General features: G+C 46.0%; 1 protein-coding gene across 2 annotated transcripts in view; it reads right to left on the bottom strand.

Moving 5' to 3' along the window:
- Positions 1-27669, bottom strand: part of LOC146171469 (protein croquemort-like) — a 238867-nt gene that overhangs the window by 161661 nt on the left and 49537 nt on the right. For both annotated transcript variants that reach the window (XM_084586514.1, XM_084586513.1), the window contains exon 3: positions 16002-16143. In XM_084586514.1, the coding sequence (XP_084442640.1) occupies positions 16002-16143 (142 nt within the window). The remainder of the gene's footprint in view (positions 1-16001; positions 16144-27669) is intronic.

Genomic DNA, 27669 nt, shown 5'->3' with positions numbered 1-27669 from the left:
GACGACCCCCTTCTGGACGTCAGATTAAAGATGTTTGTTACACGGACCGCTGTGTATTTGCATCCCTCGGGCAGAGGAATCGCCCACAATCTTTATCTGTTCCTGTTCCACAGCCGCTGGCATGCGGCCTTATCATTGTGATTCTGGCGTGCTTATCAATTCTGTATCCCGTGTTTGTTCATGCTGGTTGTTGCGATACGACGCGTTATCATTTTCCTTGTCGCGAACGATGCACCGAGATCTGTCTCGAAGATTCAGATCACTCGAGTATGTTTTACAATGTTCCAGGTTGTGCTAGTGGCAGTTTGCGACGTTATCTAGATCGTTCTGAGCAGCCTTTAAATTGAGCGTTGACGAATGCGACGGGCATTCTTTGTTGGACGGTCGAGGAGCACGTTTGTTGCTATCGCCGCCGCCGAGTTGCATAGTTCTTTTGCGGATGCAAGTCAGCGCAATAAAGAGTTAATTTCAGCATCATCAATCCTGTGTCTTCTTTTGGATTCAACGGCCTTGTCACCACTACGTGACAATATATATATATATATATATATATATATATATATATATATATATATATAAATATATACCTTGGCTTCTAGTGCGAGTGTATACGTCAAGGCGAATAACGGTACTAAACAGCGAAGCGCTGGCAGTGGCCGGTAGCGTTGCAGTAAGACAGAATAATTTGAGCTATAACAACAGCCGCCAGAGGATGCAGTAGGCAGCACCTCAAGCAGTTGGCAGCACTATAAGTCAGTACATTAATTCTATTGCCTTTCTGCAATACGCACAGGAAAAATGCCATTTGACAACATTAAATAAACCACATCATCGCAGAAGAGAGTTGCGAATACTACGAGAGTTAAGGCACGGTTTGCTAAACTAGGCCGAGGCTGTGGTCTATGACGCTATGTATAGGCCTCACGAGCCTGCCACAAGGATCGACCGCGCCGTGGAGTTGAATGTCCCATCCAGCGGAAACGGATCGCGGCAGCATGCTTTATATGAGTGGATCCTGTTTATGAAACAGTCGTGGATGAGAACTGGATGGTGCCTTATTCGGACTAAGAGATTATTCGGAAGATTTGAAAACTGAGCCTATTCGAATCTTTTGAAATAGTTTTGAACCGGCTCGATTCGTTCGGCGAATTGGATGCTTATTATGTTCTATTCACTGCACCACAGCACTTGCGAATGACACAGAGTTGCTTATAATCTTAACTAGAGGGAAAGCTGAGGGCTTTCCCTCTAGGGCGCGCTAAGAATCATGGGCCATTGTCCTACTTGGTGCGGGTAATTGGTTTTCCTCGGATACGCGGAGTGGCGTTACTATGATTTCTCATTTTCATTATCATCTCAAGGTGAGTATATAGACCACAAAAGCCATAGTAGCGAAGGTGCAAAAACAGACGTCACCAATAAAAAGTTTCTGTTTCCTGAAATGCCACTAAAAACTCCCTTAACTGGTTATGCGACCATAAATATTTTCAAAACGTTTTTTTTTTCTTTCAAAGTGTGCCTATTAAGTGCGAAATATTGGTATCTGTGCTGCCCAAAGCAAAGCCAATAGTAGAAAGAGCCATCGCTTATGTTGGATAAATTTCACACTGACATGCTGTTTCTCTCTTATAGCAATTTATAGTCACAAAACTGAATGTTAGGACATTGTTTACGGTAGAACGTTTATATTTGCATTAGGTTTGGCCAAACGTTGTAGTTCTGCGGTCTGTAGGTATCCAGCCCACAATGTTCTGTTAGGAAACTCCATGTAAACTCCCATAGATACCGACACAGCTTTCCCTCTAGGTAAGAGTAACAAACTCTATAGCGATTGAATATATATATCCTTCTTTCACAGGGAAAGTGCTGGGTGCTATCCCCACTGCCTTCAGCCAACCGGCGGTGATCAAATCGGCAAAATTTTCGCCTAGCATGCTAGTTTGAATTGGTTCACTACCGTCTTTGAATACACCTCCGGAAAAAAAAATACCCTATGCACGATGCTCAGTGGCCGAAGGTGCGTGCCCTTGCAGCATAAACATTCGCACCATCGTTGTCCGGCTCGTCGTTCTCGGCGAATTCACTTTGAGGACAAAGGCAACAATTCAGCGGATCCCCTGGAGAGGCACGTGCCGTCCGCGATCCAGCTTTTATGTTAGAACCGGAGTGACCATTCCTGTGTTTCCGGCTACAAGTCTATAGGTGAAAAACCTCTCGAATCTATTCTCTCTTTTTTGATGTCAGGAGTGCGGCTGTTCCCCAGGCACCTGTGCTCAGAAGCCTACTTTCCGTGAGCACAAATTGCACAAGCAAAGCCACTCACCTCGGAAGTGAAGCGTCGTATGAACGGAGACACGTCTGCTGCTCAAGACTGCCAGAACCACCCTCATTTCCCCTTGATCGATCTGCTTGTAGCTTACGGGGGTCTCGGTTCTGGCAGTCTTGAAGCCATAGGTAGCGTAAGAGGGTTCTAGCACAGCTTTCGCCCTCGCTCTTGATCACGTTCTACGTGACGCTGGCGGTAACAAAGGACGTCCCACGTCCGCCGCTATGGCTGAGGGTGGCGCTGGTGAACACTCTCAAGGTTCGTATACAGACAACATAAATACCCAAGAAAGTAGCAGGGGGGACAGCGGCCGATGTAGCTCAGTTGGAAGAGCACCGGACGCGTTATTCGGAGGTCGTGGGTTCGGATCCCACCATCGGCAAGTTGTTTTTTCTTCTACTTTGTGTCTAATTATCTTTCCCCTAAAAAGATTACATTACTAATTTCTGTGATTATCCAAGTAAACACTAAAAAAGAAAAAAGAAAAAAATAAAGACATAAAGTACCATCCCCAACGCTTTCCTTGGCCTCGCCGACTGTTGGCTTCTTTCCTTCATGTATTATAACGAGCACCCTCATTTCCCCTTGATCGATCTGCTTGTAGCTTACGGGGGTCTCGGTTCTGGCAGTCTTGAAGCCATAGGTAGCGTAAGAGGGTTCTAGCACAGCTTTCGCCCTCGCTCTTGATCACGTTCTACGTGACGCTGGCGGTAACAAAGGACGTCCCACGTCCGCCGCTATGGCTGAGGGTGGCGCTGGTGAACACTCTCAAAGTTCGTATACAGACAACATAAATACCCAAGAAAGTAGCAGGGGGGACAGCGGCCGATGTAGCTCAGTTGGAAGAGCACCGGACGCGTTATTCGGAGGTCGTGGGTTCGGATCCCTCCATCGGCACGTTGTTTTTTTTTTCTTTTACTTTGTGTCTAATTATCTTTCCCCTAAAAAGATTACATTACTAATTTCTTTGATTATCCAAGTAAACACTAAAAAAAAAAGAAAAAAATAAAGACATAAAGTACCATCCCCAACGCTTTCCTTGGCCTCGCCGACTGTTGGCTTCTTTCCTTCATGTATTATAACGAGCACCCTCATTTCCCCTTGATCGATCTGCTTGTAGCTTACGGGGGCCTCGGTTCTGGCAGTCTTGAAGCCATAGGTAGCGTAAGAGGGTTCTAGCACAGCTTTCGCCCTCGCTCTTGATCACGTTCTACGTGACGCTGGCGGTAACAAAGGACGTCCCACGTCCGCCGCTATGGCTGAGGGTGGCGCTGGTGAACACTCTCAAGGTTCGTATACAGACAACATAAATACCCAAGAAAGTAGCAGGGGGGACAGCGGCCGATGTAGCTCAGTTGGAAGAGCACCGGACGCGTTATTCGGAGGTCGTGGGTTCGGATCCCACCATCGGCACGTTGTTTTTTATTCTACTTTGTGTCTAATTATCTTTCCCCTAAAAAGATTACATTACTAATTTCTGTGATCATCCAAGCAAACACTAAAAAAAAAGAAAAAATAAAGACATAAAGTACCATCCCCAACGCTTTCCTTGGCCTCGCCGACTGTTGGCTTCTTTCCTTCATGTATTATAACGAGCACCCTCATTTCCCCTTGATCGATCTGCTTGTAGCTTACGGGGGTCTCGGTTCTGGCAGTCTTGAAGCCATAGGTAGCGTAAGAGGGTTCTAGCACAGCTTTCGCCCTCGCTCTTGATCACGTTCTACGTGACGCTGGCGGTAACAAAGGACGTCCCACGTCCGCCGCTATGGCTGAGGGTGGCGCTGGTGAACACTCTCAAGGTTCGTATACAGACAACATAAATACCCAAGAAAGTAGCAGGGGGGACAGCGGCCGATGTAGCTCAGTTGGAAGAGCACCGGACGCGTTATTCGGAGGTCGTGGGTTCGGATCCCACCATCGGCACGTTGTTTTTTATTCTACTTTGTGTCTAATTATCTTTCCCCTAAAAAGATTACATTACTAATTTCTGTGATCATCCAAGCAAACACTAAAAAAAAAAAAGAAAAAATAAAGACATAAAGTACCATCCCCAACGCTTTCCTTGGCCTCGCCGACTGTTGGCTTCTTTCCTTCATGTATTATAACGAGCACCCTCATTTCCCCTTGATCGATCTGCTTGTAGCTTACGGGGGTCTCGGTTCTGGCAGTCTTGAAGCCATAGGTAGCGTAAGAGGGTTCTAGCACAGCTTTCGCCCTCGCTCTTGATCACGTTCTACGTGACGCTGGCGGTAACAAAGGACGTCCCACGTCCGCCGCTATGGCTGAGGGTGGCGCTGGTGAACACTCTCAAAGTTCGTATACAGACAACATAAATACCCAAGAAAGTAGCAGGGGGGACAGCGGCCGATGTAGCTCAGTTGGAAGAGCACCGGACGCGTTATTCGGAGGTCGTGGGTTCGGATCCCTCCATCGGCACGTTGTTTTTTTTTCTTTTACTTTGTGTCTAATTATCTTTCCCCTAAAAAGATTACATTACTAATTTCTTTGATTATCCAAGTAAACACTAAAAAAAAGAAAAAAATAAAGACATAAAGTACCATCCCCAACGCTTTCCTTGGCCTCGCCGACTGTTAGCTTCTTTCCTTCATGTATTATAACGAGCACCCTCATTTCCCCTTGATCGATCTGCTTGTAGCTTACGGGGGTCTCGGTTCTGGCAGTCTTGAAGCCATAGGTAGCGTAAGAGGGTTCTAGCACAGCTTTCGCCCTCGCTCTTGATCACGTTCTACGTGACGCTGGCGGTAACAAAGGACGTCCCACGTCCGCCGCTATGGCTGAGGGTGGCGCTGGTGAACACTCTCAAGGTTCGTATACAGACAACATAAATACCCAAGAAAGTAGCAGGGGGGACAGCGGCCGATGTAGCTCAGTTGGAAGAGCACCGGACGCGTTATTCGGAGGTCGTGGGTTCGGATCCCACCATCGGCACGTTGTTTTTTCTTCTACTTTGTGTCTAATTATCTTTCCCCTAAAAAGATTACATTACTAATTTCTGTGATTATCCAAGTAAACACTAAAAAAAAAGAAAAAATAAAGACATAAAGTACCATCCCCAACGCTTTCCTTGGCCTCGCCGACTGTTGGCTTCTTTCCTTCATGCATTATAACGAGCACCCTCATTTCCCCTTGATCGATCTGCTTGTAGCTTACGGGGGTCTCGGTTCTGGCGGTCTTGAAGCCATAGGTAGCGTAGGAGGGTTCTAGCACAGCTTTCGCCCTCGCTCTTGATCACGTTCTACGTGACGCTGGCGGTAACAAAGGACGTCCCACGTCCGCCGCTATGGCTGAGGGTGGCGCTGGTGAACACTCTCAAGGTTCGTATACAGACAACATAAATACCCAAGAAAGTAGCAGGGGGGGACAGCGGCCGATGTAGCTCAGTTGGAAGAACACCGGACGCGTTATTCGGAGGTCGTGGGTTCGGATCCCACCATCGGCACGTTGTTTTTTCTTCTACTTTGTGTCTAATTATCTTTCCCCTAAAAAGATTACATTACTAATTTCTGTGATTATCCAAGTAAACACTAAAGAAAAAAGAAAAAAATAAAGACATAAAGTACCATCCCCAACGCTTTCCTTGGCCTCGCCGACTGTTGGCTTCTTTCCTTCATGTATTATAACGAGCACCCTCATTTCCCCTTGATCGATCTGCTTGTAGCTTACGGGGGTCTCGGTTCTGGCAGTCTTGAAGCCATAGGTAGCGTAAGAGGGTTCTAGCACAGCTTTCGCCCTCGCTCTTGATCACGTTCTACGTGACGCTGGCGGTAACAAAGGACGTCCCACGTCAACCGCTATGGCTGAGGGTGGCGCTGGTGAACACTCTCAAGGTTCGTATACAGACAACATAAATACCCAAGAAAGTAGCAGGGGGGACAGCGGCCGATGTAGCTCAGTTGGAAGAGCACCGGACGCGTTATTCGGAGGTCGTGGGTTCGGATCCCACCATCGGCACGTTGTTTTTTCTTCTACTTTGTGTCTAATTATCTTTCCCCTAAAAAGATTACAATACTAATTTCTGTGATTATCCAAGTAAACACTAAAAAAAAAGAAAAAAATAAAGACATAAAGTACCATCCCCAACGCTTTCCTTGGCCTCGCCGACTGTTGGCTTCTTTCCTTCATGTATTATAACGAGCACCGTCATTTCCCCTTGATCGATCTGCTTGTAGCTTACGGGGGTCTCGGTTCTGGCAGTCTTGAAGCCATAGGTAGCGTAAGAGGGTTCTAGCACAGCTTTCGCCCTCGCTCTTGATCACGTTCTACGTGACGCTGGCGGTAACAAAGGACGTCCCACGTCCGCCGCTATGGCTGAGGGTGGCGCTGGTGAACACTCTCAAGGTTCGTATACGGACAACATAAATACCCAAGAAAGTAGCAGGGGGGACAGCGGCCGATGTAGCTCAGTTGGAAGAGCACCGGACGCGTTATTCGGAGGTCGTGGGTTCGGATCCCACCATCGGCACGTTGTTTTTTCTTCTACTTTGTGTCTAATTATCTTTCCCCTAAAAAGATTACATTACTAATTTCTGTGATTATCCAAGTAAACACTAAAGAAAAAAGAAAAAAAATAAAGACATAAAGTACCATCCCCAACGCTTTCCTTGGCCTCGCCGACTGTTGGCTTCTTTCCTTCATGTATTATAACGAGCACCCTCATTTCCCCTTGATCGATCTGTATATATATATATATATATATATATATATATTGAGTGCTGCTAAAAGAGCGAACCCCAGGGTTTTCATGACTAACAACGTCACACTTAAGTTTATTACATAAGCACACTACGGTGATGCCCTTGTAAACAGCGTAAAAAAAATCCCGTGGTGACCATTATCATCACCATCATCAGCCTGACTATACCCACTGAAGGGCGAAGGCCTCTCCCATATTTCTCCAATTAACCCGGTTCTGTGCTAGCTGCATCCACTTGACCCCTACGAACTTCTTAAACTCATCCGCCCACCCAACTTCCTGCCGCCCCCGCTACGCTTTCCTTCCCTTGGAATCCAGTTTGTTACCCTAAGCGACCATGGGTTATCTTTTCGCACTACATGTACTGCCCATGCCCATTTCTTCTTCTTAATTTCCGCTATAATGTCGGTAACTTGAGTTACTTCCCTGACCCACTCTGCACGCTTTCTATCTCTTAACGCTACTCCTACCATTTTTCGTTCCATAGAATTCTGGGTTGTCCTCAACTTAAGTAGAACTCTCTTGGTTAGCCTCCACATTTCAGCCCCATAGGTGAGTACAGGCAAGATGCAACTGTTGTATACTTTCCTCTTGAGCGATACCGGTAAGCTGCTAGTCATAATCTGCGAGTGCTTGCCAAATGCGCTCCATCCCAATCTTATTCTTCTTGTTATTTCCTTTTCATGGCCCTGATGTGCGGTTACTACCTGTCATAAGTAGACATATTCGCCTACTACTTCCAGTATTTCGCTACCTAATGTAAACTGCTGTTCCTTCCCCAGGCTGTTGAACGGTAGCTCAAACGGTGACCACTATAACTTACACAAAACGTGTATGCACTTTATTTCGGTTTATATGAAATCAAACTTTGTCTCTGAAGGAGAGAAGGGGGTGACGGGAAAAGCCGCTTAAGTGCGGCTTCATGAAGCCCGGCCTTCCAGTGTGGTGTATACGCCACTGGAGTTCAGGCGCATGCGAGTGCGATGGTAGATGCCACGGCTTGCTCAATTGTTTTAACTATTTTCAGTAAAAATAACCACTCGAACTTCACTCCCATGCAACGAGAACTGCGCTGCGCCGTTCCGTCTGAAGCACTGCCTGACTGAAAAACTTCATTGGGAGCCGATTAAAGGGCTCATGATACAAATTTTGGAGCTGTTTATTGAATCTTATTACGGATGCGCCAAGCAACTAAACCTCAAAGTTTCCGCTCCATCGGAGCTGTAGATATTTTTAAAACTAGTATTTTCGTTTCTTCGTGAACAGCTTGCTGGTATGGCCCCCGGCGTAGCTGGTGGCGATATAAACTGACGCCGCCCACCGTGTGCTGCATGTTCTGTACACGAGCAGCGCGTCAACAGCGATTACGCGAGGCCGATGTGGCGGACCAAACAGCACTCATGCCCACTATACGCGGTTACGGCAAATTGCTCTTCGATGCCTGTTAGCGCTTTTAACATAGGCAACAGCGCGGCGCCTGTGGGCAAGATTCAGGAGCACGTCGGCACCCGAGTACGAAATCATCTGGCCTGCTCCAGCAATTCACACACTGTACACTGAAACACGTCAAAAACGCAACCCATAAAATGCGAATAGAGTGCCGTCCGACGGCGCTTTTGCACAATATTCGAGTACCACCCGACAGCGCAGCAGAGTAATGTGTAATTTGCGGCGCGACAAGGGATGTCCGGCCAGTACCGCGTCCCGTCTTAGCAACATCGTTTACGCTACTCGTTGTCAGGCCCAAACTTGGTCCCAGCTACATTATGAAAGTAGACAATACGCTCATGAGGCTTACAGCACAGGATGCCGCTCGCGAGCACGGCGGACGACGGCGTTCTGGCCGTCTGCTTCTCCCATCGTCGGTAGGCCTCATCGAAGCCACAGAGACGGCACTTCGTAAGTGATCGGCGAGGCGTTTTAGTAAAAGGGCCACTCGATCACGAAACTTCCTCTCAACCCCATTATTTTGTAGTGAAGCAAATTATTTTCGGCGACGCCTTCGCAGTGGAGCAAGCGTACAATGAACACGGGCACCGCACCGAAAGAAGGCTGCAAGCAAAAACTACCATCGTATGGCTCAACATTTCTCCAAAAGCATTCGTTTTTTAAATTCCCTTTTCCGGGGCCTAAACGTTATTCCGAGAAAGACAAATTTTAGCATGCTTTTCTGACAAAGGCGCAAGATATCTGCCGTATCGCTGGCGCCGCCTACGGAGGGCTCGAAGCGTATGTTCCTGTCTGTAGGTGTCGCCATCGAACTTTCTTCGTTTTGGAGACCGAGAATATGCTCCTTCATGCTTCGCACCCCATCACATGATAAAAAAGAAAAAAGCTGCTGACTGCGCATGCGTTCTTTCGCGGGAAGCGCAGCACATGGGCACCACGGGGCTGACGGAAAGTTTCGCCCAAATTCGTTTAGGTTCTCCTTTCGGTTCGGCGACATGTTTTATGTTTTCTCTGCGTTCTTTCGCCAGAGTACTCGGCAACGCGTCACAACAAAGAGAGCTATTTCATGCCTGAAACGTACACACCACACCTAGTAGCCGACTTCTGACCCCTCTAGTGAGGCTCTCAAACAACCTTGAAAGACCTGACGTCCCGAGAGGTGTAGACAAGAGTCCACCCCCTCCCCCCACCGTTCAGAGATTAAGGATGCTGGCGGCGAATAACGGGATACGCCTCATGCCTCACGTTCAAACCATGTGGGCTTTAATGTTTTGCAAACACCGAGCATAATTTGCGACCCCATTTCGTCTGATGTTAGAAGCGAACTTGTCACCTCGTGGTGAAAGCTCTTGGGCAAACCACACTCCAAAGCATTCCGACGGTGGATAGCGCAGCTAAGCAAGCACGCTGTTCAGTACACAGGCTCCAGGAAACTGCACAATTGCAAAGAGTTAGACAAGAGCCAAGTGCGAAAGAAACTCGCATAACCTCAAAAAAAAAAAAAAAAAAAAACAACGCTTCTGAGAAACTAGCTCCTGCGAATTTGTATCTCCCCTATTAGTGTTTGCTTTCATTATCCTGGCTTGCTTGCCACGTCGCGAAACACAGACAGCCCATGGCGTGGATTATATCAGGACTCAACGAAAGCAGCTCGGCCGAAGGTGACACGTTATTTTTGCTGCATCTTAAAACTTGAGCAAGGTCGGTCGCCGCCACAGCCTCCAATCGTCGTTTTTAAAACAACCTGCGCACAAACGAAAGTAGACGTTATACAAAAATAAAAAAAAAGCAATTAATGCTGAATCGTTGAAATTCTTCTGTTGCATACATAGGAAAAATACCACAACGGTAAATCCCCGGCGGAACCGTATACTTTCAATTTCTCCTGGCGCGGTGGGCACACAGTGTTCTCTTGCATAGAAAGCAGCTAGCGCACACAGGCGGAATGCGACCGTCATTCAAGAGCGCGGACACCGTGCATGGAATCCTGATTGCAAGCATGCGTGAGGGCAAAGAAGGAAAATAGCAGTCATTCGTTTACAAAACACTTTCCGCAACTTCAACGCACAATCAAGTGCCTCAAATAACCTTATCGTGCAGCAGTAGTCGTTTACATTGAGTTACGAAAGCAGCCAACTACGCTTTGCGATTATAGTATACAGAACGGTATGTCAAATATTAAAAATGCCGTTTTCGTTGCTTGCGAACACGGAACTCGCATTGAGCGAAGAGCTTCAATAGGGTATTCCGCGCAAAGCCACGCGAACACTCTAGAATTAGACGATCGAGTTGTTTTCGACGAACTCCCACAGTGATATGAATTGTATAGCTTTCCTACCTACATGCTTTCATTTTCTTGCAAGAATAAATACTTGTTTGATGTTCTAACGCTTTAATGCGAGGCAATGTGTGCGCTCCTTTCTCCAACTGCCGAACGCGAATGCTAGGTAGCATTTCTCATCCGCTGTACGCTTAAACGCCGAACAGTGACTCGCAAAAATGGTCTTTGTACCAATGACAAAGCAGCGTCACTAACACGTTAGATAATGTTCGCTACGCTTCAGCGAAGGACTCTTTCGTCCAGGGACTCCTCGAAACATAGCGCCTGCTAACTGTGCTGTAGAAGTATCATGAGATCGGCATCAGTAATTGGCCGATATGGCGCCTACCTGCCTTCCAAAACAAGGCTGGGGACGTCACAGCTTGCGCACACGAACGTAAGTGCCCGCTGGCACCAAGTGACGTGTGGCTCTTGACCTGTGCAGGTGTAGGCTGAGCCTACGCACACAAGCTGCATCGTAAATTTCGAAAAACCGGCCTACTTCGATTAATGGACCAAGAGAGTTGTACTGACGCGCTCTGTGCCAGAATGGAGCAGACCAAGAGGAGACGCTGATAACAAGCGACCTTTGAGCGAAGATAATAGACGCACAGGACGGATTATTGGATCATTTAACTTTAACGCGCCAAAACAGCACCGCAGCCCAGGGCTCTTTAACGTGCACAGAAGGCGTTCATTCTGAGGAACGCCTGAATTCTCAGTCATTTTTAAGGCTCTCTTCTAGCATCGAAAGCCACCGTCAAAATTCAAGTCCACAGAGGTTCGGATGTCCATGAGAACTACACGGCCAGGATTGAGCCACAGTAGCCATAACCACCTATAGGCCAATTTGGACGCCCATCTTTCAGGCCGCTGCGATGCTTTCGAGAAGGGCACACGACATGCACAAATAGCGCCGTCGATCTCGCTATTAGCCGCCTCGCGTTCTTTCTCCGATAGAGGAAGTTCAGCCGACCGTAGGGTCCTTGGGCAGACAGAATACCGCAGTGAGGCAGACGCCACTTGTCCTCCATGCGAGGTGACGACGACGAATACGCCCTTGACTGTCACGGAGCCGTCGGGTGCCTTTCCCCTCACCCAGTTTGGTTATTTCTTTCCCTTTTCTGAGCCTTTCAAATCAAGGTTGGCGGTGCCCGAGGGGCGCCCCCAGGAGAAAAAATGAAAATTGCGAAACCAGATGCACGCCGGTCCGTCGTCGTGTGTCGCCATTGCTACCTCCGGACCCGCGCGAAATTTAAAAGATAGAACGGAGGCAAAATGAAGACGCCAAGGAAGCGACGAAGCTTGCGAAAAGTGCGATTCGCGACTTTGCAACGGGAAAACAGGTCGGGCCGCTTTTCCCTTTCCCTTGTTCCTCCTTCTCCTCAGATGAAGACCATCGTTTTTTTCGTCCGCTCGCGTGTACTTGTTCTCGCTCGCCCCAAGCGCGTGCCCTTAATGCAGTGCTCGCTCATTCGTGGCAATTTTATTCTCGTCTCTGTACAAAGTTTTACTTTCGTTTTCCGAGCGATGGCTATTCCTTGCTTCGAGCCGAGGTACAAGTAGGAATCAGACATCGGAGCTCGTTTTGTGGCGCACGGAAACGTCGTACCGAGAAGTCATAACAGGTAAAAGAGTAGAAAAGCGGAACGAAAACTCCCATGCGGCCGTACGCCCAAATCGCCTCGCGAACAGCGGCACGCGCTGTGTTAATAGAAGTGGGATACAGTGCGGAGGACAGAACTAGAGAAGGGCGGAACTCCACGACAGAGGTGTCTTGGTCGTCTCGCCGGGTAATGTGCCCGCGTGCAAACGTGTACGGTGACCCTAATGACGGATCTTCTTGCTTTATATACGCATCCAAGTTAAACCGCAGGGAAAAGAAAAACATGGCGAAACGGCGTATCGTGTGCAACATCACACTTAACACCGATGGTTTCCGGGAAGCGCGGACGAACTGAATGCACGTTATGGCATATGATACGAGAGAAGTTAACAGCCACTAAAAACAAGGGTAGCACTTTTGTAATCCCGTTTATCATTACGAAACTAATAATCTATTCATTTTATGGCTTATTACACAGTCAAATACGACAGTGTTTGAACTACAGTAACGAAATTACTGTAATTTGATTACTTTTTTCGGTAATTATTAAAGTAATGAATTCCTTTAAAGCAGTAATTTCGCAGAAAAAAAAGTAATAATGCTTTTCTGAAATTACTTTAGCTCAAGTTCACCACTGCTCTTTCAATTGACAACACGTTAAAGTGTCGCGAAAGCAGAAGCGACGCGCGAGAAGCCAGCATAATGGATCCGCAGAGAGTAGAAATGTGCGTCTGCGGTGTCCTGTGTAGCCGGGTCAGTTACCGCGGCTATCCTATGGGAGCTGCAACCAATTCCCCAAGCAGACCTGGTGTAAGGCATCAAGGAGCCTCCGAAGGCACACAGTGCGGTCGGCAAAACTAGCTGAAAGCGCGCACTCCCTGTTCAGTAGGACACATCGGTTACACTCGTCGCCACGGGGCTAGAAAAGAGGAGGTGGCCGGACAGTCTTTGATGGGGAACAAAACAGATTTATTGAGGTCGTTATAATTTAAATGGATCACAAACACTGAACAACGCGCCTGCGCGAACTCCGCTGCTCGGATCAGCCCTCTCGATTTCGCAGACGTCGATTCCTGGGACAACAGAATCAATAAATGCTTCAGGGGCTTCAAGCGGTGGAGACAGCTTCGGACCAGTTCACCACTCGTTTCTGTTTGTTGTTTTGTTACCGCTTATCTTTGTAATGACTGCTGCTATGGCAAAGAAGGAGGATTGTGTGGGACGGAATTTGGCAGGAGATGTGCGTCACATCTTCAGAGGCGTTGTTTTTTCACTGCAAGTTTACAGATCTGTTTTTATGGATCAAGGCTAGAAAGTAGTTCAAAAGTAATTTCATTATGCACGAAAAATAATTGTAATGTAACATCATTACTTTCGGGTGCAGTAATTAGTAATGTAATTTAACTAAGTTTATGCGATTTTCAGCAAAGTAATCAGTAATGTAATTTAATTCCTTTTCAAAAGTAATTTTGCCGCGTATTACATAGAACCATACAATAATTAAGTGATTGATTACGCATCGATAGCCAATGATAAACTGCGTCCTTGGTTTCAGTGGATGTTGGATTCAAAGGCATATTTTTATATGCAGAGCCCGCAGCTATTCGGAAAGCGGCGAGTTGACTGTCGAGTATTATTGTGAGTGCGCGACTCGGTCACGGATTTCGAAGTTTTGTGTCCGAGAAGTGAATAAGGCTGCCGCCACTGTAGGAGTAGGCCGCAAATGTTATTTTCGTTGAAAATTACAGGCCTTCCTCTGATTCTGGCTTCAATTTCCAAGCTCAAGTCTTTCTAAAATCTAAGAAATATTTTCCTACTCGTTTAGGAATACTGTTTTCAAGCGTAAGTAGTCTGAATTCTCTCTTTCTTAATGCTAACGTATTTAACAATATTGTCGCGTACCTGTGTTGTCGTACAATGCCAGAAGCACAGTTTGGAAGGGTACGTCCCGTCGAGTTATGCTCTTTTTCTGTGCACTAAGATAAATACGCCCGTTTACTGCAAATCTAGCTAAAATAAAACCGAGAAAACCGCGTTTTCTCTCAGCAGAAGCAACGCAGAGCTTTTGTCGAAAATGAACAGCCAAAGAAGTCGTCCCCTTTCTGCAACCCGGGGCTTACTGAGCGTCTCCTGCAGCATTGGCAATCTCGTAGTTGAGAAAAATCGTCCTCTCCGTTCTCGAGTCCAGGTATTCCAGAAGTGGTTTCCATAAGCCCATTACAGGGCTTAGAAGCAAACATCACAGACTGCATATTTTTTTTACAGACTATACCTCACCCGCGGAAAACTTTGACGAATTGCTCTGTGCAGTTAATGGCTGATTCGGAGGGGTGCCGAAGCAGGCGGTCTCTGTCGACTGCCTGAATACTCCGCTTACAAATGCACCGTGTACGCTGTAAGCGAGAGGAATATATACAAATTCTATGTGTATTTCCTACACTGTTACTGAGTGAAGGGCACTAAAACAGAAAAAAAACATGCTTACATTTACTGCAACTGACCCCCCCCCCCCCCCCCCCCGCGCGCCCCCGAAAGAAAAGAAAACCTGGAAACATATGTGTAAAGGCTACGATCACAGCGGGCAAAATTATAACTGGCCTTCGAACGAAAGTGTCAAAGAGCCTTGGCGAAAAACCGCAGACGTGTCACTGCTGCCGTCAGCTGTCGGGAGTCACTGCGTCCCAACTTGTGCTTCAGAAGGGAATAGGCTTGGGCAGGTTGGTAAATCATCTTAACTCAGGAAGCGTAATAGCGCGGGTTAGAGCAGGGGACGAGAACAACACATGAATTGCCATCTCCTGTGTTGTCCTCGTTCTCCTTTCTTCCCGCGCTATGCTTCCTGGATTACAGCTTGCGATGTACAGAGAGATATGCCATATGCCTAAACCGCGTACTCTTATAAAGGATCTACCCCTCACCACACCCTTAAAAGCGTACCGCTGCTCCCTCTGTAACATCAACGAATTGGATAAACGGCTGTATGTTTGCTTGCGCAATATTACTTATCAGACTTTATATATATATATATATATATATATATATATATATATATATATATATATATATATATATATATATATATATATATATATAGATGATGCATCAAGCCTGCAGAAAAACTGCTGGAGACCAGCTTGGACAGGACCACGGCTTCTTCTATAATTAAAACTCATTGAAGAGTCGCAAACAGCATATCAGTCACAGATTAGCGCCGTTCAGTTTCCTAAAGCTCTTTTTAACTGTTGTATCGGGATTGGAAGACCAGCTGCAGAGCTCGTCGCATGCAGTATCGTTCAGAGCGCACAGTCCTTCCATGCGAGGCAGAGGGAGACAGAGCTTTCACCTCCCTACATAGTCCACTGTTACTGACTATGTTAACTAGGTGAAGTTACTGGGTTTCAACGACAAGGTTGGCCACGCGTACAGCTGCAAGGACACAGGTGCCATCTGAACCTCTACAAAGCAACCGGTACGGTTTGATTACGCTATCAGGTCCCCGCGCGCAGCGCTCGGCTGCTGTCGGCAATTCTGATGTGGCATCTAAATAATACAAAAAAAAAAAAGATGTGAGGAACGCTTCGCTTACGATCATGGGCATGTTGAGGGTGGTGATAACGTCGTCCAGAGTTCCCTTGGTCATGTCCGGCTGGAAGTAGTACCGCTTCACCTGCCGGTAAGAGACTGTGCCGTTCTGGTTCCACGTGATGTTCACCTTCTCTCGCGTTTCGCTGAAAAAAGTGCAAAAGTTGAGGGAAGTCGTCAGCAGCCAAGGCTATCGACAACCGCGGTAATGACGCGTGCCGCGAAACCCGCAAACTGCAATCCAACAGAAAGACAACACATTTTTGGGTAATACTACAATACAAAGAGAAAAAAGTACTTTTTTTTGCATCATCATATGCAAAACGAAGCCTTTGCACATTTGGAAATGAATGCCAGTGCCGCCTGAAAACAACCCGCGAATGTCTGAAGAGAAAATAAAGTTTATTCTCTCTCTCTATGAAGGGCGTCCCGAACCAAGCGTATACTTTAGGCGCGATATCAGGCTTAAAAGTTAGAAAATGTGTGAGCATTTGTGAGCATTTTACTGTATTTACAGACAGGAATTAGCCCTGCATATCAATGTTAGAATACATTATTAAAACAGGGTAAACTTTTACTCCTCGATCGTTTTCTTTAAACCAGTGTCGTAGGAGCGAACCCTTGCACGGAAAATTGTGTTGTTAGTTTCATTGCAGCTTAACGACAGCGGCTCTGAAAAACAAAGCTCCAGCTTGCAAGTTGTTCTATTGAAAACAGACAAGAAGAAGACAAGAGAGAGAGCCATGCTACATCACCATCATCATGGCCGCCATAGTCGTTTTATGTTCCTAAGGGCCCGTTTAGTGGATGATGATGATGATGATGTAATTTTGTTTTCTACTTTTTACTTACGGTAACGGGTCTCAGACAAATGACAGCCAGGTTCATACGCTGCCACGCCCAATTTCCTAAACGGAATATCTTAATGGATTAAGCTAGACGTGTCCAGAGGCCTCTTTTCATAGAAATCTGAGATGCTTGAAACAGGATGGACGAGTTGGTACAATTGCATGGTGGCTGGAACAGCGTGAAAAGACGAAACACGCAAGAATAGAAGCAGAACAGACGAGCGCTGATCTGTTTGTACTTCTACTATTGTGTGTTTCGTCTTTTCGCGCTGTTCCAGCCACTACGCTTGAAGCAGGACAGCAATATAGATACAAACTGAGGAAAACAACAATTAATAAAAACGCGTTCAGCGAAGGTTCACTGCAGCACGCGGGTTTATAGGGATTGCAAATTCAACAGTTGGAAATTAGTTTTACGTGACAGCGTAAACGTTCAGTCCAAAAGGCGTCGCAATAACCGAGTATAGCGGATGAATGGATGGATGGAATATATATGAGCGTCCCCTTTGAAACGGGGTGGTAGCAGTAGCTAGCATGCTCATTTTTCTCCATATATCCTAATTACTCTTTTATATTGGTTAACTATACCATCATAAATTTTTGTTTCTACAATGCCAACATTCACTTCTCTGCTTTTAAGCCACCAATCTTCCAGTCGTCTTTTGCTAGTTTCCACCGCCGGTTTATTCACCCGGCCACTGGTATCTCTATACCCCAGAGCTTCAGGAAGAGTGATTGCGCCTGCATCACCTCCCGGATGGATACCATTACATTCGAGTATAATATGGTCAACTGTTTCACTGGAGTTACCACATACAGCACATGCGTCATCTCCATTGTTAAACTTCTTTTTGTAGCTGCGTGTTCTAACGCACTCTGATCTATCTTCAAAAAGTAGGGCACTCCCTCTTTGAGTTATCAAAGAAATCTTCCTTCCTGATCTGCATTTTCCACTTTCGCTATAATTGTACACTCTGTTTCTTTTCCATCGAATTTATCCAATATTTACCTTCTGTGCTTTTCACTTACTGCTTAACGTTCTTTATTTCTTCGTCCTTCTGACTAGCATACTTACTAGTTAGTTTCCTCTTTCTTTACCTCCATTGTGAGTCAACGCTTTTTAAGTACAGGTATTTAAATACTTTAGCTGCCCATCCGTTACTGTCCAATTTCCTCAGGCGTTCCTCATATATATTTTACTCTGACCTTCCCGTACCTCGAAAGATGCCCAGCCCATATCTCCCTGTACCGCCTCATTTGTGGTTTTGCCGTGGGCACCTAGTGCTAATCGTACAACGGATCTCTAATTTATTTCTAATGTCGACTGTACCTCTGATGTTAGGCACAAAACCGCATTTCCGAAAGTAAGTCCGGGCACCATAACTCTTTTCCAAATACCCCTCAAAACCTCATACCTGTTGCATCCCCAAATGCCCTATACTTCATTATCCCGGAATTTATTCGCACTTTGGCATTAAGTGATTGCTCATGCTTTCCAATGTATGCCAATCCTTCGTTTACCCATACCCCCAGATATTTATATTCTGCTACTCTAGGTATTTTAAGGCCTTGTATTTTAAGACCCTGATCAGTTGAGCCGTAGAAAATCGACAGACCCGACTTAACTGCGCTAAAACTGAAGCATAGAGGGTCCCCTTCGTCTCGGCAATACTTAACTAGAGTTTGCAATTCTTCCAGACTCTCAGCTAGCAGCACAATATCTTCTGCATACATCAAACCGGTGAGGCGCTGCTCTACCGCCTTTCCACCTAATCTATATGACAGGTTAAAACCTAGATTACTGTCTTGTATCCTCCGTTCCAGGTTTATCATATAAAGCATGAACAGCACCGGTGATGATGACAGCCTTGTCTTAATCCTTTGCATACTTTGACATCCTCCATATTTCTTATCCCTTCCCACGTAATTTCTACTTTTTTTTCTCGCTATATTTCCTGTAGGAACTCTATTATCTCGTAACCGATACCTTCTTCTTTCAATATGTTCCACAGGAGTTCCCTGCTTACGTTGTCGTACGCCCCGTTTATGTGCAGGAAGGCCAAATACAAAGGTCTATTTTCCACTCTAGATATTTCGATGCATTGGGTAAGCACGAACAGGCAATCATCTAAGCGCCTACCATTTCTAAAGCCGTTCTGAAGTTCTCCGAGTATCTTCTCACTTTCTACCCATGCTTGCACCTTTAATTTCACCGCCTGCATGGCCAACCTGTACATAATAGGTGTTATGGTAATCGGCCTGTAGGATTTTATGTGCATCCTTTCTCGTTTTCCTTTATAAATCAAATTCATTTTACTCTACCGCCAGCTGTCCGGAATTTGCTTATTCGCTATGAATGTTTCCAGAACTTTTAACAACGTTTCCTTATTTGGACCAAGTTCATTAATCAGCTGGGTCAGAATTCCATCTATTCCTGTAGATGTGTTTTCAGGAATATTTTTTTCTGCCTTTTTCCAGTTTAGGTTGGTCAGTTCTAAGCTGCTTTGTATTCTGCTATCTTGTGTTGCTTCCTGATTTGCGGAAGCCCTATCCTCGCTCTTAAATGACTCGGCTATAACTGATGTAATGTAGTTCACTGCGTTGTCTCCGTTTAAACAATTTCCCTCGTTATCTTGAATCCGATCTTGCTTTCTTTGATTCTTCTTTCCTAGCCAGCTTATATGGTTCCAGGATTTTCTTGCTCCGCCTCTAGAGGCATCGTGTATATCAGCCATCCAGCGATGGGTGGACTGTCTTATTTTGCTTTTTACGAGGGCCTTCACCTCTAGTTTCTTTTGTCGATATGATTCCCATTTTCGGTCGATTTCCTCCTGAGATACCTGTGCTTTCTTTGCCCCTCGGTGTTCCCTTGAAGCAGCCCGTCATTGTTCAATAGCTTCCCTGATTTCCTTATTCCACCAGCTCCGTGGCTTCCTCTTTCCATTCCAGCGGTTTGCTACTTTCACCTCCTTAATTTTACTCCTTATGAGTAGTTTATTTTCCTCCTTATAATCCCAGTCTTCCATAGGGCTTTTCTCTATTGCTTCCTCTATGTCTGCTGCTATCTGCGCTATTTGATCGTCGTTTAATTTTGTGTTTACGTTTTGTCTAAGTTCCATTTATCTTTTCATCAAGGGACCTATGTGCAGACTAATACGTTTATGATCACTTCCCAGACTACTCTCCCCTTTTTCGTCTATTTCCATTTTTGTGACCTTGCTATAAACTTCCTGCGACATCAGACAGTAGTCAATGGTCGTCTGCCTGTTGCAGAATTCCCACGTGATTTGGCCTTCCCATTTTGTTTCTCTATTTACTATAACTAGATCGTGTCGCTCACAGAAATCTAGCATTAGCTTCCCGTTACAATCCGTGTATCCATCCAGATCGTCGATGTGGCCGTTCATGTCCCCCAGCAGAATAATATTGGCCCCGTTTCCAAACTGGCTTATATCGTCACTGAGACATTCAACAATATCATTGTTTTCTTCTCTGCACTGATGTCCTGTTCCTAAATAAACTACCCCTAGCCATGCCCTCATGCCGGAAATTGTTCCTGATACCCAGATATGTTCTTTACAAGATGATTTAATTCTTGGCCAATTTGTTCCCTGGTGTATCAACATACCTACCCCTCCACCCTTTTTTTCCGTTCTCGTTCTGTTGCACCCTTCCCAGACGTTGCCTTCTATAAACGGCGGATCTTCTAGATCCCTGAGATGAGACTCGCAAAGAGCGTACATACCTATTTTGTCATCCTTAAACTGCTGTTCTATCTCTAGCCATTTCGCTCTTTTTCTACCTCCTTGCATGCTTATGTAGCTGATCCTAGTGTTAAATTTCTTTTTTGTACTTTTCTATCTCGACCTCCTGCTTGCCATTTTTTCGGGCTCAGCCTCTGTTATTGCACTTTCTTCGGCTTCACTTCTAGCTACCTCTGTGCACGGAGTCTTCGCGGACCCCCTAAAAAAGCTACAGCCCTGCCTGCCAGGCGCCAGCCGATCTCTGCTCCCACCCTTCTGTTAAAATGAATGCCATCTCGCTGAAAAGCCCTGCCAAAACCTGCTTTATGCACCTCCCTGTTTACCTCAACTACTTCGAAACACTTCTCCAGGCTTAACTTTCTTATGTCCTGGTTAACTGTCACCACGTCCTTTTCCACCTTTCCGTTCAATCCTAGCACCTCCGGTACGGTGCATACAACTATCTGCGCTTGCTGTGCTATCTCACTGATATCGTCAACTCCCTTAGCTAAACTTTCCACCACTCCTGCAGCTTCAACATTTAGGACATCGTTTAGCCCCGCGGCTACTATCACCATACTGCGCTCTGCGGAATTTTTCAACCGCCTATTTTTACTCTCTTTCAGCAGCAGCACTGCCCTCACTGTGCTCCCTGGGAAGGCTCCAACACTCGCTTATCTAGCGGATGGATGGATGGATAGATGTATGGAATATAGGAGCGTCCCCTTTGAAACGGGGTGGTAGCAGTAGCTATCATGCTCATTTTTCTCCCTATATCCTAATTATTGTTTTAGATTGGTTAACTATGCCATCATTCTCTTTACTGAACTTTTGTTTCTACTTTACTAACATTATGTCACTTTTCTGTTTTCAAGCCACCAATCTTCCAGTCGTTTTTTGCTAGCTTCCACCGCCGGTTTATTCACCCGGCCCCTGGTATTTCTAAACCCCAGAGCTTCAGGAAGAGTGACTGCGCCTGCATCGACTACCGGATGGATACCATCACATTCGAGTATATTATGGTCAATTGTTTCACTGGAGTTACCACATACAGCACATGCGTCATCTTCATTGTTGAATTTCTTTTTGTAGATGCGTGTTCTAAGGCACCCTGATCTAGCTTAAAAACGTAGGGCACTGCCTCTCGAGTTATCAAAGAAAGCTTCCTTCCTGATCTGCCTTTTCCACTTTCGGTATAATCCCACACTGATTCTTTTCCATAAATTTATCCAATTTTTACCTTCTGTGTTTTTCACCTGTTGCTTAACGCTCTTTATTTCTTCGTCCTTATGGCCAGCATACTTACTGGTTGGTTTCCTAGTTTTTTCCACCATTGGGAGTTAATGCTTTTTAGGCATAGATATTTAAATACTTTAGCTGCCCACCTGTTACGGTCCAATTTCTTCAGGCGTTCCTCATATAATATTTTACTCTCAGCATCCCGTACTTCGAAAGATGCCCAGCCCATATTTCCCTGTACCGCCTCATTTGTGGTTTTGCCGTGGGCACCTAGTGCTAACCGTCCGACGGATGTCTGATTTATTTTTAATGTCGACTGTACTTCTGGGTTTAGGCACAAAACTGCCTTTCTGAAAGTAAGCCCGGGCACCATAATGCCTTTCCAAATACCCCTCAAAACCTCATACCTGTTGTATCCCCACAATGCCCTATGCTTCATTTTCCTGGAATTTCTTCGCCCTTTGGCCTTAAGTGATATTGCTCATGCTTTCAAATGTATGACAATCCTTCGTTTACCCCTACCCCAAGATATTTATATTCTGCTACTCTGGGTATTTCATGGCCTTGTATTTTAAGACCCTGATCAGTTGAGCCGTTGAAAATCATCAGACCCGACTTAACTGCGCTGACACCGAAGCCTAGAGCGTTCCCTTTGTCTCCGCAATACTTAACTAGAGTTTGCAATTCTTCCAGACTCTGAGATAGCAGCACAATATCGTCTGTATACCTCAAACCGGGGAGGCGCTGCTCTACCGCCTTTCCACCTAATCTATATGTCAGGTTAAAACCTAGGTTACTGTCTTGTATCCTCATTTCCATATTTTTCATATAAAGAATGAACAGCAGCGATGATAGAGGACAACCTTGTCTTAATGCTTTGCATACCTTGATAGCTTCTGCACTCATTGTCTCTTCCCATGTAATTTCTACTTTGTTATCCCGGTATAATTCCTGTAGGAACTCTATTATCTCATAACCAATACCTTCTTCTTTTAATATGTTCCACAGGAGTTCCCTGCTTACGTTCCCTGCATAGGAGCGGCTTTACAAAAGTTAGCGTCATCTAGTGAAAGAAACACAAACTGTGCGCGGGGGCCGTGTTTGATCCGTCCGGCCGCGTCTCCCACGGAGTGCTGCCAACGTGCGCCTTCGTAGAAGCCGTGCATGCACCGAAAGCTGCGTTGGAATGCTCACAAGCTATTGTTTCATTTTTAACATCTCAGTAGCCGCTGCTAGCACCAAGCTCTGTTCGGAATGATGCAAGCGTGTTGATGCGTGCCCTTCTGCAGCCAGCGCACCATCGTAGACGCGCACGGAATCGAGGTATACGCGTGTATGCGGCCGTTCGTTTGCAATTTTAATCGACTTTGCAGGTGTCACTTCCAGCATGTCAAGCACGTCTCTCTGACTGGGAGCTAACCCATAGAACGTAATATCACCTAAACCAGCAAGGTTGCTCTGCATGCTATGGTACCTTGTGAACTTGAAGCATAAGCTTATGCTGCGATGGAGGACACGGGAGAAGGAGCAATGCATCTATAAGGAACGTATAGTGCAAATAGGTTCGTTTGAAACCTTCTGTACGTAGATTGCATTCGCCATTCTCTATTTGACTTATGACAAGGGCATGATTACCGAAGCTACTTTTCACCGTCGTACGAAATGGTAGTGCTTGGTGCAGAGAGCAAAACGGCTGTCTAGGGCGCCCGAGCTGTGTGTTTCACGCTGCAAAAGCGGCTGAAAAACCCTCATTAGTGTGCTGCAATATGCTCAATTCCAGCGCGTTTCGAAAAGCGTTATCGCCTGATGATGCATGCGAAATGCGGTACGTGTCCAGAGCGCGGTTTCTATTCTATATGCCTATAAACACCCGCCAGCGCGGCCGATAAAATAACGAATCTTGCGTTTCACTTTTGTGTGTTTTATCCAGTCGCCCGATGGTTCGCTAATTGACAGCCACGTGAAATTCAGCTGAGTTTGTAAATATGCCGATTTCTTGTTTATTTTTTCTGTCAGATAGTAGGCATCTGAAGCCTTAACCTCATATGCTGACATGGGAAGGTTCGGTAAAGAGGAACTCGGCAGAAACGAAAAGAAATTTGAAAAAGTCAACTCACATTACTGCGCAGTGTTCGTGATTAGTGCAACTGGCTATGTTCATAAAATCAGATTTATATCCTATTGTTATAAAAAAAAAAATAGGGTGACACTTAAGCTCCGCTGTTAAGCCGTTAAAGATGTGACGCGATAGCATTTCCCTCCGCATGTATGTACGCATCCACACACGCGCACACGCACACGCACACACACACACATGCACGCACATACTGAAGATGTTTTCTTTCTTCACGTTTTAAATTTTTAGTTTTTAGGTTTCTTTTATTTATTCATTTTATTTTATTCCTTTTATCGTTTAGTTAGCTTCTTTATTTTATTTATTATATTACATTTTAATACACCACTACTTAGCATCAGCAAACATTGACTTTCCATTCTGAGCCATTTGACACCTTTGAACACCTTTTCCAATTATTTCAATTAATAAATTACACGGAAGACAACTTCGGTTGGACAGAGTTTAGCACGGACAACCAAAGAGCCTCAAACCGACCCGGAAAGCCAACACGCATCCACTGATAAGTTTCTTCTCCGAATCGACGGTGATGCGCAAACCAAGCAAACAAACTCGCGATCGTCTCTCATAGGCTTCCAAGTAAATAGCAAATGCACACAAACAATAAAAAAATTCACCAAATGATAAAACTTTGGATATTGTATCTGGATATGGATGACGCTACACGGACCAACGAGGGGTCCGTGTGCGACTCGCAGAGCAGTTTGTAACTTCACTCAGCAGCCCGTCCAGTGGGCCCCGCCACGCCTCGGCTGTTAAAATACGCATCTAGGCGTCGCTGACAACCGGCAGGGACAGAGAGCTCCCTCGACCAGGTAGTGTCTTCTCTCGACATCGAAAGGTCGGTCCGAGCATAGCACACTAGGTTGAAACGTGATAAGCACGAAGATAGCGGCGGGCACTGCCGGACGGACACGGTGCTGACGGATGAAGCGATCTCAATATGGCCGCCAGCGCGCGATCAGCGTACCGCTCACGGCTGCCAGACTTACTTTTGTAAACCCTCTATTGAGAAAAGCGCGTCGGAAAAAAAATGGTGTGGCGCCGACATGCGATGCGACGGCCATCGGAACTCCAGACCTAAATACGTGGCACAGACAGCACCTCCGCCTTTTCCTTTAAGTTTTAAAAGTCTGCTTGTGCTTTGTTTGCGCTTTAAGCTTGAAAAGTCTGAAACTGTTTCCCATCGAGAAACGTGCGCGTCTACGTCGATTCCTCACAATTAGGAAGCATCCCAGAAGGCCAAAGCAAGGCAACCTGCCAATCCATGATCGAGTAGCTCGCAATTCAAGGAATTAATCTGCTTGAAGTATAAGTATCGATTTTGAAATCAAAATGCTTTCCTATAGCATCATCCACAAAACCCACAGCCTGAAACAGAAACCGGAAAAGAGCCTCTGTGCAGACTGGCAACTCGGTCACGTTGGTTTGTTTCAACTCCTCAGCGCGGTGGACGGAACCGAGCCAACGGCTGGCATTATTTTGTTGCCCCAGTAAGGCTTCTATCAGGCTGCTGAATATTTTGTAAGAACTCTTTTCCTTCTGCAGATATTACGTCTGCCTTTGCGAATCTGACAATGCTGTGTAACAGCGAGGCTGGACATCATATCACCCTACATGACTCATACGGAGAGCAAAATTGTTTTTGTTTTTTTGTTTTTTCGGCTGCCGCAGTAGAGTTCTACAAAGAATGGAATGAATGTCGGAGTGGCGGGCCTTTAACCAAACTGTCAGTGCGAGCAGCAAGAAGCTACAACCGTGCACGTGAACGCGGAAATGCCGCACCGAGCCCGTGAACAAGAAGCAGCACGTCTGCAAGCGTTTACTGCAGTATAGGGCCTGGAACGGAGTCCCCGGAAGGAATGAAGCCGAGGTTTGTAGGTCGAGGGTAAACGCAGAATCACCAACAACCATTCCTTTTTTTTTTCTTTAAAGTACCTGTGAATTCTGCGACAGCGGATACGAGGAATTGTTTTTCGTTGTTGTCACTTTTTTTTTTTTTTTTTTTTGCGCTCAGAGCTCTAATACGAACATCGCCCTCAATAGACAGCTGCAAATCACAAGGCACTTTGCTTTGCCATGCCCAGCATTTTTTGTCGCCCGCAAATAATTTCTAGGCTCAGTCAATCAAATTGCTGCTGTCTAAAACATATACAATCCGCAGTGCGGAAAAGCGCCCGATGATTCGGGACGATGCCCGGACTGCTTGAAGCTATTATTTTTTTCTCCACACATATTCCTGTACATATAATCCAACAACTTAGAACTTGTTGCTCTCCTTGAGCTCGGCATTACATGGTAAGAATCGCAATGTGAGTAAGATGCTGAAACAGAAACAATAAGTTGATTTGGTTCCTCCCTAGCTGAGTACCTAGAGTCAATTGGCAACTCTGGCCAGCACACCTGTGTTTGCCTTTCTGCGAAGCGCGCACTTCTCTTATCCCTTTCCAGCCACGTGACTACTTTATGCGGAGGCAAATACACCTTGCTCTGAAGCTACGGACACAACTTGACAGGAAACATTTCCTCACCCGATCTCGCCGCGGAATCATGCCACGTCCCTCAGGCGACGAAGAGTTGCCGACATGCGGCTCAATACAGCGCGCACACGAGCTGAACCATAATTGCGTCCTTTCTATTCTCCCCGCGACGTATATCTAACGCGGAAATGGCAGTTCGTAGCGTCAATATAATTACGTCATCCGTACGCCGATACAAACGAAGCGGTTCCGCTCTCTCTCTGCTTTCTTTTTTTTTTTTTTTTTTAAGTTTCGCTTAACGTGTACTCACGTGTACGAGATAGCTTGGTTTGGTTTATGTTGTTTAATGTCCCAAAGCGACTCAGGCTATGAGAGACACTGTAGTGGAGAACTCCAGATTTGCGTCGCACTGGCATCGCACAGTACACGGGCGCCTTGCTTTTCGCCTCCATCGAACAGTTGCCGCTGAGGCCGGGAGTCCTTGGACAAAGTAGTCGGGCGCCACCACGGCGGTGCGAGATAGTGTTCGGGCGATTTGATTGCGGTTTTCAGAACATAAATACGCACTTTGTTGACGTCCAGATAAAACTGTGCCTGCATGTGATCCTCATTCATTACTATGGTCCTCCTTTTTCAGCTAAAGGGTTAGCAAACACCAACCAGTGCTTTGCGAAGCGACGAACCCTGCAGCCTTCGTAATGATGGCACATATTAGCTTAAACAAGCACAGAAAAGTAGAAAAAAAAAAGCGGGGAGGCGGGGGGGCGGGGACTCGAAAGCTCCAGGCGACTCGAAAGCTCGATTTAAAATTTTATTGATTATTCGAGCAATGCACAACAGCTTGGACACTTACCGCACGCGTTCGAGCAATTCGCCCCCCCCCCCCCCCCAAAAAAAAAAAGAAAAAAAAAAACGGCGGTACGAATGACGCTGTCGAGCACGTCCACAGCGAAGTCTGAAATCAGCACCTGCAGAGTGCGATAAGCGCTCGAGCTGGCCCGCTTTAGCAAGTGCCCTTTACGCACTAAACCCCGTTTCAGTAGCACAAATGGAATAGACATGGTATGGAAATAGGCATCGTTTCAGCCAATCAGATGGCTCGAGGTCATGTGAGATAGCGAAACTTCGATAACGACGCAAACTCGGAATACGGGCCCAGGTGCGCATTTTCGATCTACGAAGGCTCCTTAGCCTATACTAGTTTACAGTGTCCTAACTACTTTGGGCG

The sequence above is a fragment of the Amblyomma maculatum genome, unplaced genomic scaffold, assembly GCF_055883805.1.
Source record: "Amblyomma maculatum isolate TAMU_Amacu unplaced genomic scaffold, ASM5588380v1 scaffold_22, whole genome shotgun sequence".
Classification (NCBI taxonomy): domain Eukaryota; kingdom Metazoa; phylum Arthropoda; class Arachnida; order Ixodida; family Ixodidae; genus Amblyomma; species Amblyomma maculatum.
Note: the sequence above shows the minus strand (reverse complement) of the source record. Positions and strands in the feature narration are given on the sequence as shown.